The sequence below is a fragment of the Raphanus sativus genome, chromosome 8, assembly GCF_000801105.2.
Source record: "Raphanus sativus cultivar WK10039 chromosome 8, ASM80110v3, whole genome shotgun sequence".
NCBI classification, from domain to species: domain Eukaryota; kingdom Viridiplantae; phylum Streptophyta; class Magnoliopsida; order Brassicales; family Brassicaceae; genus Raphanus; species Raphanus sativus.
This window is the reverse complement of record NC_079518.1, coordinates 6,224,880-6,237,577: the sequence shown is the minus strand read 5'-3', so window position 1 is coordinate 6,237,577 and position 12,698 is coordinate 6,224,880. Positions and strand designations below refer to the sequence as shown.

Here is a 12,698-nt window from a genome sequence, read left to right as displayed (position 1 = left end):
TCAAGCAAAAAGTTGTTGATGGAATAAAAATAGTAAGAGTTTATGCAACTGAGAAGGCGTGACAGTAACACCAAAAGTTTCTTTACATTTAAGATGTGCTTACTTTCCGTGAAAGTGTGCAAATTATAATATCAATAATGAAAAGAAAAAGGAAATCTTTTGGGACAAATAGGATTCAATGGCTAGAAATAGATTAGGAGAAAATGTGAGGCTTAAACTTGATGGGGTATATCTTACACATTGCTATATCATTAAAGATATATCCATTATCTGGGTATAGTGAAGTTGATAGCTTTCTTGTTGCATTAGCTCTCGGTTTATTGTTTATTGTGGTTTTTGTGAACTTGGTGATGTTTGAAGGTACTAATTCGTGATAATGCATGCATCTTTGGCTGGTTATGATAGTAAGCCAAAGTTGGAAACTGTTGCTGAGAAAATAAAAGTAAAGAAGGCACCTTCCTCGGCTACTGCTTTTGATGTAGGACTTTTCACTATTCTCTGCAAACAAAAAATCATGTCTTATCATGCCTTTTGTTGGAATTTAGTAACTTACTGAGCTATTCACATTTCTGCATGTTGCTGTTTGTTTTTCCATGTTAAGGTTGAGAGAACCCTTACGCTACCATTCTCTGTTACCATATAATCCCATACAGAATCATGCTAAAAGGAAAGTGTTACTTTCAAGAAATTTCTTGTGAAATAGTCTTTTTGGAAAATATGTTTAGTGATGTGATTTGTTGTTTTGTTTGTAATGCTTAAATGGTATGCCCTCAGTTTCTATTTGTTGTAGTCATTTCGTGGAATTTTTCTACAGGATTTTCTACCTTGGATTTATGATATTTAGATCAACACTCAGCAGTAAATGCTACTGGAGCTTCAGGGATGGTGAAGGGTTAATTGTGGGTGCCGACAGAGCGAGAACTGTTCAATCTCTTAACATTACTGTACAATGTTTTCTGTGGTCAACTGGCTGATACAATAACAGCTTTACAGCTTAAATAGTTTGTAGAAACTCGACAGCTCTGATTATACCATCATCTAGTAAGTTCTTTAGCATCTTATGTACTGAGATATACCCTCAAATAGTTGGCAAAGGGTACAAAGCTAAACAATATAGTCCTGCAGTTAAATTTTGTACGCTTTAGCAAAAGGGATCTATATAGAATCCTGCAGTAAAAATCGTACAATATCCTGCTTGTTACTTTATTCATAAACAACACTGGTGAATCCTTCTTTACATCCCCAAGAATCACACAGCCATATCACTGGAGTCACTCGCTACGTATTCATGCCATTTTGGACTGATGGGTTGTGTAGTTCTTTTAGCACTCTTCTGTCAAAAACATAAATATTCTATATAATGTTTCCTTTTCTTCCACTTTTAGTAAATGCTGTGTCATGGTTTTATTGGCTTCAGTAAAATTACTCTGCAACGAAACACATGGAATGCTTCCTTTGCTCCATATCCACGACCACGAGTCATGGGTATATTGTTCCTTAAGCAACCTATATATTTTGATTCTTTTTTTTCACCCATCTTTTCAAATGCCGTGGCCCGTGTGTTTTGTGTGATCTAGGTTAAAATTTAACTGTATATTGTTTTGTCTTCTTATGGTTACAATAGCTTACCTCGTCGGCTTATTAGTTATTACTTTATCCGGCGATGTATCAAGAGAAAGCCCATTGGTTATGGCCATCCATTCTTTGTGTTTGACCTAGACTGTTTGTGTCTTTGATGATTTTGTGTGCTTGGTATTATTCAAAGAACTTAATGCTTTTGGTTTGCTGAATCATCTCCCACGTTCTGTTGCTTCTGTTTGTCTTCCAGTTTTCACTAAGATCATTGCCTCTGTACTGTCACATTCTTGTGGAAATTAATCAAATCTATTCATTTCAAGTTAGCAAAAAAAAAAAATCTATTCATTTAAAATATATACTACATGGCTCTAGCTACTAGTAAAATGTATTTCATGTCTTCTAGGTAACTTTACATGTATATGATGAGTCTCATTTGTATGCATTGAACTCATCTTTATCAGTTTTCACCATTTAAGATTTTTTTGGGAAATGGTAGACCACTCAGTTTTTAACCTTTGTTAAAGGTGATTTGATCTTTAAAAGATATTTGATAACTTAGAGGTGACATATTTGCAACATAGCATTACAGCTCACACACATGCTTGGAACAGCTAAAGATTAATTGATTTTTTAGATCTTTGGACATTCTTTAGTTTATCTCTTTTAGTTAGTTTTTAATTGATATAAAATGATCTAAGCTCGAATCTTAAGGGGGCAAATCTTATAGCAATGCATATTTTTAAACATATTTTATTATATTGTATTGAAATATTGTTAAAATAAGTTAAGTTGTCCCCTTTCAAGACCACCTGATCTGCATTTTTACCTGTAATGTTCCTATACCATGGTCCGAATCTGATACGTGTTCTAAGCTAAACCAAGGCTTGTTCCAATTTCTTTTTGTTCTTTATCTAATTATTATTTCCAAAAACATATAATTATCACCACATAATTAAGTGTCAATTTGACATTTTTTACACAGATTAATAAAGTGGCGGAAATATATATAAATTGTTATTAATTACATTTTTTTGACCAATAGTATTTGAGATAAATAAAACTATTTATAAAATTAATATAATTTGCAATTAATTTTCAACTGAAATTAAATATAATTTGTATTAAAATTATAAAGTAATATTTTTTATATAACAAAAACAATTAGAATAACATTTATTATGAACAGAGTGAGAATTTGTTTACAAATAACATAAAAATAAGAAGTGGGTACCACTTATATAAAATGATGATTTAATGATCTGTCCATTCGGGAACATCATATGATTTAAAAGAAATTAACAATCGTTTAATTGGTATTAATGATATAAGCATGTGTTGGAAAGTAAGAAGTGTAGCTTTTTGGTGGGGAAGAAAGTTTATTGACATCAAATTATAGCATATGCATTGTCCCCTCCAAATGGTATATGTCATTCCTTGCACCCGCTTCTATTTAATATCATAATAATCACATTTTTAATAAATAATCCTTTCCCTAACCCTAACATATTTAGAATGTTAAAAAGTTCGCAAAAAAAAAACATATTTAGAATGTCTATAGGAAGTGAGGATTATCAATTAAAATGCTTACATTTAAAAGTTCCCGGTTTAATTACCATCTTCTTAGTCAAAAAAAAATACCATCTTCACTTGTTTAAAATGATATCAGTTTGAAAATGCATTTTTAAAAAATAAAAAAATGCTTACACGTAAAAGTTTTCGGTTTAATTACTATGTTCTTTTTCTCAAAAAAAAGAATTACTATCTTCACTTGTCTAAAATAATTATGTCTAAAATGATTGTATAAGAATTGCATTGTATTTTTCGTCGAACTTAATTTCTTAAGACACAATAAATTTTCTTTGTATGTTACTTAATGACTTCTATACAGTATACGTCTATGTGATGTTACCTAAAATAGAAGTATAATTTTTATTGTAAAACTTTATTGTTTCTAAAACAACATATAACTATGTATATTTTCGATTGTACATCTAAATGAAAATAACTACATTATACTTTATTTGTTTCTTAAATATGTATTTTTTGTATTGCCATATATTAAAAACATAGTAAAATTGAATTATATATTATTTTGTATATGACTACATTTCGTTAATTATATTAATTCAATAAACAAAATTACTATTTATTTTTAACTAATAAATATACAGTATAAGGAATTGCTGGATATGATCAGTATTAAGAATATGTGCTCTTCAAAAATATATAAAACATACAATATATTTTAAAATCATTTTAATAAAAAATCTAAATTTTCAAAATGGAGTATATTTATATCAACTAATTTATAAACATTCAACGCAAATGATCGGGAAACATCTCAATCTACATGAATAATTTGGCAACGAAAAAAACGAACACATTGTACATTTGTACTGGAATCAGTACCGTATGGTCCAATTAATATTTTATTATGTAAATTATTGAAACAACAATTTAATCTTAACAGATGAGATTTGTTTTTTTTTTTTTTGGTTTTACACTCCACTAGGACCACTATCACCCAAAAAACAACTGAAATTTTAATTATGAATTAAAAATTCTGTAGAATTAATTAAGATAAAATCAATTATACAGCTAAACAAAAGGGAAACCATTAAATCATGTCTTTCAGAGTAGGGACTCCAACTCTCCAAGTGGCAATGGCTTATATTAATTAATGACCAAAAAATCAGAATCAATTTTTTATCTTACATAAATGATTTACATATTTGCTTCTATTTATAATCTGTTAATATAATGCTACTCGTAAATATATATTAGTTTTCTAAATGAAATGGAATCGGTTTATAATAATTTAATATTTGCATGGATTAAATTTTTGAAAGACAGAGAGGAAGCATTGATATTTTTTGTTAATCTGAGATAGTTTGGGTCCGTGAAAAGGTTATTTTAAGTATTAAAATAAAGTTTATAATATAATTTTATATTTACGTAGCTACAAGATAAAATGAAATGAACCTTTTTGGATTTGGATTGTTTAGTTCTCCAAAAACCACAACCTTATGGTTAACATTGACATCTCCCTTTTTTTACAAAAAAAAACATTGATATCTCCCATATGTTTAACGAATAGAATTTCACTATATATTTTGGGATAAATCAATGTGCCTGCACAATGGTATCCTACGTTTAGGCTCAGATTACTGATAACCATCGTTTAATCGCGGAATCGCAGATAAAAAGTTAAGCTGCGAAAAAAATTAATTAAGCAATAAAAAATTTTAAATTTGCGGAATGATGAAATAAATGTTGAATTGATCAAAATATTTTATATGATATTCACCTTTTATAAGAAAAATAAATATCAATAATAAAACTAATTATTACATAATATGAAAATAACTAATATTTATTAAAATTATTTTAGCTCTTATTATAAATGTTAAGCTTATTTTTTAATATGATATTTAATAATAGATTGACATAAATATTTATCATAAATATTTATCATAAAATTATTGCTATTTATTTAAAGATTTAAAATGGTATTGGCATATAATTTAGTAATATGAAAGTGTTGAATTTATATTTTTTCCACCATAATATAATAAAACTCATTTTTCCACTTAATATTTTTTTTTTATATTTCTGTTAGCAGAAACGCAAATCTATGTTTTGCGTTTTTTATCATTTCAAAATTTTCTTGATTGATAAAATACCTGCAAAATCTCGTGAAAACGTCATTTCACCATTCCGCAAGATTACCAATCAAAGCTTTAATGTGTCGGACTACACTAAATTTAGAAAAATATTACACCTAAATTTAACTTTTTGTGTAACTAATATCTTTTCAGACAGAAAAAAAAACCTTCTCAGACAGGGGGAAAAAGAGAGTTGAAAACCAATCAAATCAATATTTTATTCTTTTTCCCCGTTACCACTATATATGTTTACCTTTGTGTACATACACAACACAACACAACACAACACAGCACAGCACACATACATTCTCTCTTCACTTCACACTCTCTTGAGAAAGTTCGAGTAACCGGAGCAAAAAAAAAAAAGACTTCAGCGGCGAAATGGACGAATCGTGGCGTATGAAGATGGGTTTAAACCTTGATCCATTCTTCTCCATCGCTCGAAAATCCATGGACGCTCGAATCCACGCGGAAGACTTCGCCGATGTCTTCGGCGGTCCGCCGCGAAGCGTCCTCACTCGAAAATTCTCCGGCGACTTTTCCCGCTCCGACTGTTTCTACGACGAGGTTTTCCTGCCCCCGGGAATTTCCTCCGGTGGCACGCTCCCGTCTTCTAAATCTCACGGCAGAAACTTAACGGCGTTTAGGATCCCCTCCGGCGGAGACGGATTCTACGACGGCGTGTTCGGCAGTCGCGGTGGGACGGCCAAGGAGGGATTCAAGAAGCAGAGCAAGCCGAAGTCGAGGTCGAACTCCTCGTCGGTGCTCACTTCCGAGGAGGTGAGTCCTCACTATCCGCCACCGGCGGTGACGTCCGGCGATGACGCGGGGTTCTCTTCTTTTACTTCTAGACTCAGGTGAATTAAATTTACTATTCTACCCTCCACTTATGTTTAGTTTCCGAGGTTGGTTACGTAATTTGTAATTTCGATATGCTCTGTTTTTTTTTTGTAGACCGTTAAACGTCCCGTCGAGAAGTCATAAGCGGGAATCTAAGAAACAGAGTATCCCGGCGTTCTCCGGCCACGAAAGATCAGATTTTTACTACAAAAAACACACTTCAGCGGATCGAGAAGATCCTCGCCGGAGACCATGAGCTTGGATCCTAGCTCCTTCAGGAGAATTGATGATTTCGGACCGAGCTCTCCGGCGTCTTCCCCTGTTTCTTCTTTCGTCTACGAAGAAGAAGAAGATACTGAGACAAAACAGAGGACGACCGGAGACTGTAGAGTCGATGAGATAGAAGAGGAAGAAGAAGAAGAGATGAGCTCTTACGTGATCGAAATAAACTCAGATCGTTTTGATCGAGGGAACTCGGATTCGAACGACATGGATGAAGCAATAGCTTGGGCTAAAGAGAGATCTCAACGGCCAGAAGCAAAGCAAACACAAGAAGAAGACTTAATGGATTCAAGAAGAAGTGAAGAAGAAGAAGAAGCCAAATCAGAAGAAGAGGTTGGTTAGTTGTAACTTGTAATAAAAAAAATTCCGACAAAATCAGTAACTTTTTTTTTGGAACACGACAAAACCAGTAACTAATGTTCTCATTTAAGTAAGAATCTGACGTGGCAGTTGAATGATTGCAGATGGAGATGGAGATGAAAGATGAAGAGATAAGAATCTGGTTAACCGGAAAAGAGACCAACATTAGACTCCTCCTCTCAACTCTACATCATGTAAGTAAATTGGTTAATTTGTCTCAGAGCAAGTAAACCGGTCACTGATTCTGACCAAACCGGGATTTTTTTATTCAGGTTCTATGGTCCAGTAGCAACTGGAAAGAGATACCTTTGGCGAATCTTCGAGATGGATCACAAGTGAAGAAAGCTTACCAAAAAGCTCGGCTTTGTTTACATCCAGATAAACTTCAACAGAGAGGTGGAACTTCACCGGTTCAGAAGTCGGTCGCGAGCAGAGTATTCTCCATTCTTCAGGTAACTTAAACCGAGCAAGAACCGAGATTGGTTCAACTTGTAAGCTTTGGTTCTTGTTATGGTCACTAACTCTTAGCTGACATTTTGGAATTGTAGGAAGCATGGGCTGTGTACGTAACAAATGAAGGACTCTCAAGCTAAACCGGAATTCATAAATCATTTTCTGGTTTCCATTAAACCGGAAATGTTGGTTTAAAATGTAAGAAGAATAAGAAGAGGAAAAGCAGAGATTGTATCTTTTATGATTGTAAAAGCCATGAACATTCCCATGTGTTGCATATGTGGCGTCCATTGTCAGTGTTCTTATATATACAGAAAATAACAAAATGCTTGAAAACTACATTAAAGATCAAATTAATGTGCGAAACGAATAGAGCCTGGATAAGAAAAAAACAAATGTTGTAATATTTTGTTTTTTTTTCCTTTAATAATAGATACAGAGCAAACAACGCCTCCTTGTTCATTGTGTATAAAATTAAAAAACGCTCATAATATCACGAAAACTATTTTATGTCGGATATATCCAAAACTTTTGTGTTGACAAAAAAATATATCCAAAACTTTTGTTTTCAATATCCAAATATATGTACATCCATAAAATCTTATATTTGATATCGGAGAAGAGTGTTATTGTAATTTGTTAGGTGTTGCCATCTAATCTTAGGATAAGTCTCCCAGCCTATAGTTATCACTCTCCCAACCTCCTAGCCTATTGTCAGACTGTTGAGTTCCAGTGCCGGCTCTTGGGGTGTGCCCAAGGTGCACAAGTACAGGGTCCATTTTTTTTTTCAAAAATTCTTATAGAAATTAGGGTCCTCATTTGTATTTAGAGAAATGATATTGTAATTTATGAGAAACAAAATATTTTAGCACAGGGACTATAATTTATCTAAGCCGGCCTGCTGTTGACAATATATAGCTTAAAATATCCTTTTGAAGCAGCCATAATAAACTCTTAGTTTAGATATCCGAATCAAACAAAGATTAACAGTTATAATCTAGAAAATATTTTAAATACATTAAAATATCCAAAATAGTTTTTTTTTAGCTAAAATATCCAAAATAGTTGCAAATAAAAATTTGAAAATAGTCAAAAATGCTCAAAACGTTAGAAATATCTACTCGTTCTCCATCTACATATTCAAATTAAACTATCTTTTATTTGCCTTTATGTATATTCTTACGTTATTGTTTTGTATTATTTTTATTTTTAGATTTTGAAAGTTTTATGATATATTTAGATTTTAAAATTTTCTAATTTAAACAAATACTCAATTCAGAAACAAATCCGTAGTAATTCAAATTGAAATACAACCAAAATTTATAAATACTTAAATTAAGTTTAAGTTCTTATCCTTAAAAATTCAAAAACTAATTAGAATCGAACCGAACATACTTGAGATTTGGTCGTCTTCGAAGTTTCCAGGTCAACCGACTTTTTCATGCCGGAAATTTTTTTGGTGTTGAAAGTTATTTTATACGGCCCGTCCAATGACAAGAGGATGATGGTGACTGACTGATTGGTAACTCTCTCGATAACGCTAGCTTAAATTCTCTCAATGCACCAGAAGAGGACACTTATTTGATTAGAAGGGCTCATCATACAAATCCAAGATTGTACGATGACATTTGCAACAAATAGGTTCTAGATGGGATATGATGGATGCTCTTCAACATACAGCTGAGATAAACAATGCCATAAAGAAAAAGAGATATTTTGGCTAACAAAATACAAAAACACAACATTGGATAGTTTAAACATCATCGGAACAACAATATTTACATGCACGATGACCACTCAATGGCCCTTGAAAAAAAAAAGACAGTCTCGGTGTCATAAGTGTTTAATCGAGTTTTAACTTCAACACCGCAATAACGGAATCAAAAATCTCTGACCTAAAAAAAACACATCCCCAACATCTTCCCTACACCTGCATAGTATCAACCTAATGGTTTGGCTTGGAGACTAGCATCTCATTGCTTGCAATGCATAACAGCATTTAACATCTCATTGCTTCCAATGAAAACAAGATAATGAGTGCAAAGAGTAAAATACATGCGAACACGTAGAGATAAAACAGTTTTCAACTAAAACAAAAACAAAACATTCAAGAGTATGTGGCCACACAAATAAAGTCGCATCATAACCACCGAAACAGAGTAAACAGTAAACAAAATACGGTAGAGATAGAGAGAAAAGGGCGACCATAGCGAGGCTTGTTGGCTGCTGCTGCTTACAGCTTGTCTTCGAAATCAGACAATGGAGTCATCTGCTCCTTCATACCCTTCCTCTTCCTGATGTCAGCCACCAGCGTTGAAGCCTGAGATCCTGCCTCCAATGGGTCAGACGACATCATCTCCCAGTGATCAAACACACACTGAGGGAAAGCCTGTCCTGAGGTTGCTGCTCTAAGCTGACTCGAGAATCCAAATGACTCAACGACTGGTAGGTACGCCTTGATGTTGTACAGCGGGGTTCCTGGCCTCTGCATCTCCTCAAACACGTGTCCACGCTTCTGATTCAGCACGCTGTAGATTCCTCCAAGAGCTCCTTCTGGTGCTTGGATCTCCACCATGTAAACAGGCTCCAAAAGTCTGGGCTTGGCAGTGAGCTGCGAGGCGTAGATAACCCTCCTCGCTGTTGGGATAACCTGACCACCACCTCTGTGGATAGCATCAGAGTGGAGCACCACATCGCAAACCTCAAAACAGATTCCTCTCATGTTCTCATCACAAAGGGGACCTTCCTTGGAAGCCCACTGGAACCCAGCAACAACAGAATCCTTGATTTCGTTCAGGTACTGAACTCCCTTACACATGTCAACAACCATGTTGGGCCCTGTGGTTTCAGGTCCAAACGCCCAAATCTTCTTTGCAAGATCCTTGTCCCAACCAAACTCCTCAGCCAAGATCTTGGAACGTATCTTGGGATCATCTCTTGGACCAATACGGCCATCATCAATTGCCTCCGCAAGACCATCCTCCAAGGGCCTAGCCTCCATGTACAGACGGTTATGCTTGTTAGGGGACTTGCTCATCACGGTACGCACAGATCGCTCCAAAACAGTCTCACGGAATGAGACAACAGGGTCTGACTTGACAATCTCAGCACCACCCATGAAATCATCCTGAAGATCCTTCAAGCAAATCTCAAGATGGAGTTCTCCAGCACCAGCAACAATGTGCTCACCTGACTCCTCCATTGTGCACACAACCATAGGGTCAGACTTGGCCAGCCTCTTAAGCCCCTCAACAAGCTTGGGAAGATCGGAAGCGACCTTGCACTGAACAGCAACACGTACAACAGGGGACACAGAAAACTTCATGGCCCGGATAGGATGAGCATCAACTTCTTTCTCATTCGTCAGAGTAGCATTCTTGGTGATAAACTGATCAAGACCAACCATAGCAACGGTGTTACCACAGGGAACATCCTCAACAGTCTCTTGCCTCTTACCCATCCAGATGACAGTTCTCTGGACACTCTTGACGTAAAGGTCTTTCTTCTCTCCAGGAACAAAGTTGGGACCCATAATCCTGACTTTCATACCAGTGGACACCTTACCAGCGAAGACACGACCAAAAGCAAAGAATCTACCCTTGTCCGAGGCTGGAATCATCTTAGAAACGTAGAGCATAAGGGGACCATTAGGATCGCAGTTTCTGATGGCAGTGGCGTACTGATCATCGAGAGGACCTTCATACAAGTTCTCAACACGGTACCTCTGGGCAGTGTGGGGAGAAGGAAGGTGAAAGATCATCATCTCAAGTAGTGCAGTACTTGCAGGGAGCCAAGTCTGCATGACACGCTTCATCAAAGGTTTACCCATAAGCTCCTTCTCATCAGACTTCATCTGGACACCAAGCTTCTGCAACATAGGCCACAACTTGTCCTTCTGGTCATTCATGCAAGTGGCAATGATCTGCTTGATGGGTTCATAACAGAACTGCACAAACCCACGCTTGCAGGTAGCGGATCCAGTGTTCTTGCTGCTCCATTTCCTGGTGGCAGGGTCAAAGAAATTCTCACCCCACAGCCTCTCCATCATCTTAGTCTCATCAACACCGAACTTGGAAGCGTACATCTTGGCAAAGTTGGTCAAGGTGAAAGCCCATCCGTGAAGTCCAGCAGAGAAGGCAACAGTTCCCTTCTCAGGGTAGACCTGAACATCCCCAAGGAGAGGATCCTCATACGTCGCCATGATGACATTAGCATTCTCAATAACCCTCTGGAAAGTCTGGTAAGCCTCTTCACCATCAACCTGAAGCTCAAGGAAACACCTGTCCATCTTGTTCACAGTCAGAACAGGCCTAATCCTCTCACCAAGAGCCTGACGCAGCACAGTCTCGGTCTGAACACAGACACCCTCAATACAGTCGACCACCACAAGAGCACCATCGGTAATACGGAGAGCAGCAGTGACCTCAGAGGAAAAGTCAACGTGCCCGGGGGAGTCAATGAGATTGATAAGGTACTCGTTTCCATCTCTGGCACCGGTGAAACTCTTCAAGGAAGCATCGGTCATCTCGTAGTAGAGAGAGATACCAGTGGACTTGATGGTGATACCACGCTCAGCCTCGTCAGCACGAGTATCAGTCATACGGACATCACCAGCAACTTCTTGGGCAATGATACCAGCGGCAGCAACCAAGGAGTCAGTGAGGGTGGATTTACCTATCAATCACAAGATATATAAAATCGTAAGTTTTTAAAGAATATATATAAAAGCATAAAATAAAAGAGAATAAGTAAAAAGAAAGTCGTACCATGGTCGACATGGGCAATAACGGACATATTACGGATGTTGTGTTTGTAGTCCATAATCCTACGAAGCTCATCGGCCGTGAACTTCACCTACAAGTTCATAAAAAAAGAATAATGTATTTAGCTTAGAATCAACAAGAAGAAGGCAAGTAAAAGATATAACAAGTAAGACTTACCATTGTGACTAGCTTTTATTTCTTCACCTACGATAACTCTGCAATCACAAATATAACAATAAGAATTAATCATCTGAAACGAAACGATTTAGAAATATTTTAATCCCAAAATAAATCTCATAATCTTCTGAACCTGAGCTTTTCCAAACAGACTTAGTGTAAAAATATATTTATATAATTTGTGTTCTATCGTACTTGCATCTGAATAGCTCACAATCAAACGGTATTTATACAAGTTTGTAAACGTTTCTACGATCAGATCTAAAGAAACGAGACGGATCGATTACACTAACAACAAAGAGTCGAGGGATTAATAATCGATAAACGAACAGTATTGGTCATCTAGACATCAGAAGCTAAAAACAGTGCAGATTCATGACGAAAATTAAGAATCAACAATCGGAGAGAAATAATCATCGGTAACAAGGAGACGGACTAACCTTGGAGGAGGGGAAGGAGAGAGAAGAGCTTGAAGAGCGAAGATGTGGAAGGAGGCGTTCGATATATGCTCACTCTCTTCTAGGGTTTTCGCTGTTTTCTTCGTGAGCCTTTGTGGCCCAATAAGAGTTTGCCGCAATAT

General features: G+C 36.0%; 1 protein-coding gene and 1 pseudogene across 1 annotated transcript; one reads left to right on the top strand and one right to left on the bottom strand.

Moving 5' to 3' along the window:
* The first annotated feature begins 5,502 nt into the window (after nucleotides 1-5,502).
* On the top strand, nucleotides 5,503-7,638 carry LOC130498456 (uncharacterized; annotated as a pseudogene).
* A 1,608-nt stretch (nucleotides 7,639-9,246) lies between these two features.
* On the bottom strand, nucleotides 9,247-12,654 carry LOC130498343 (elongation factor 2-like). Its single transcript, XM_056991631.1, has 4 exons — nucleotides 12,559-12,654; nucleotides 12,119-12,156; nucleotides 11,945-12,032; nucleotides 9,247-11,852 (listed from the first exon to the last, which is right to left on the bottom strand). Exons 2-4 carry the CDS (start codon nucleotides 12,119-12,121, stop codon nucleotides 9,412-9,414), a joined length of 2,532 nt encoding a protein of 843 aa, XP_056847611.1. The 5' UTR covers nucleotides 12,122-12,156; nucleotides 12,559-12,654; the 3' UTR covers nucleotides 9,247-9,411.
* Between the last annotated feature and the right edge of the window lie 44 nt (nucleotides 12,655-12,698).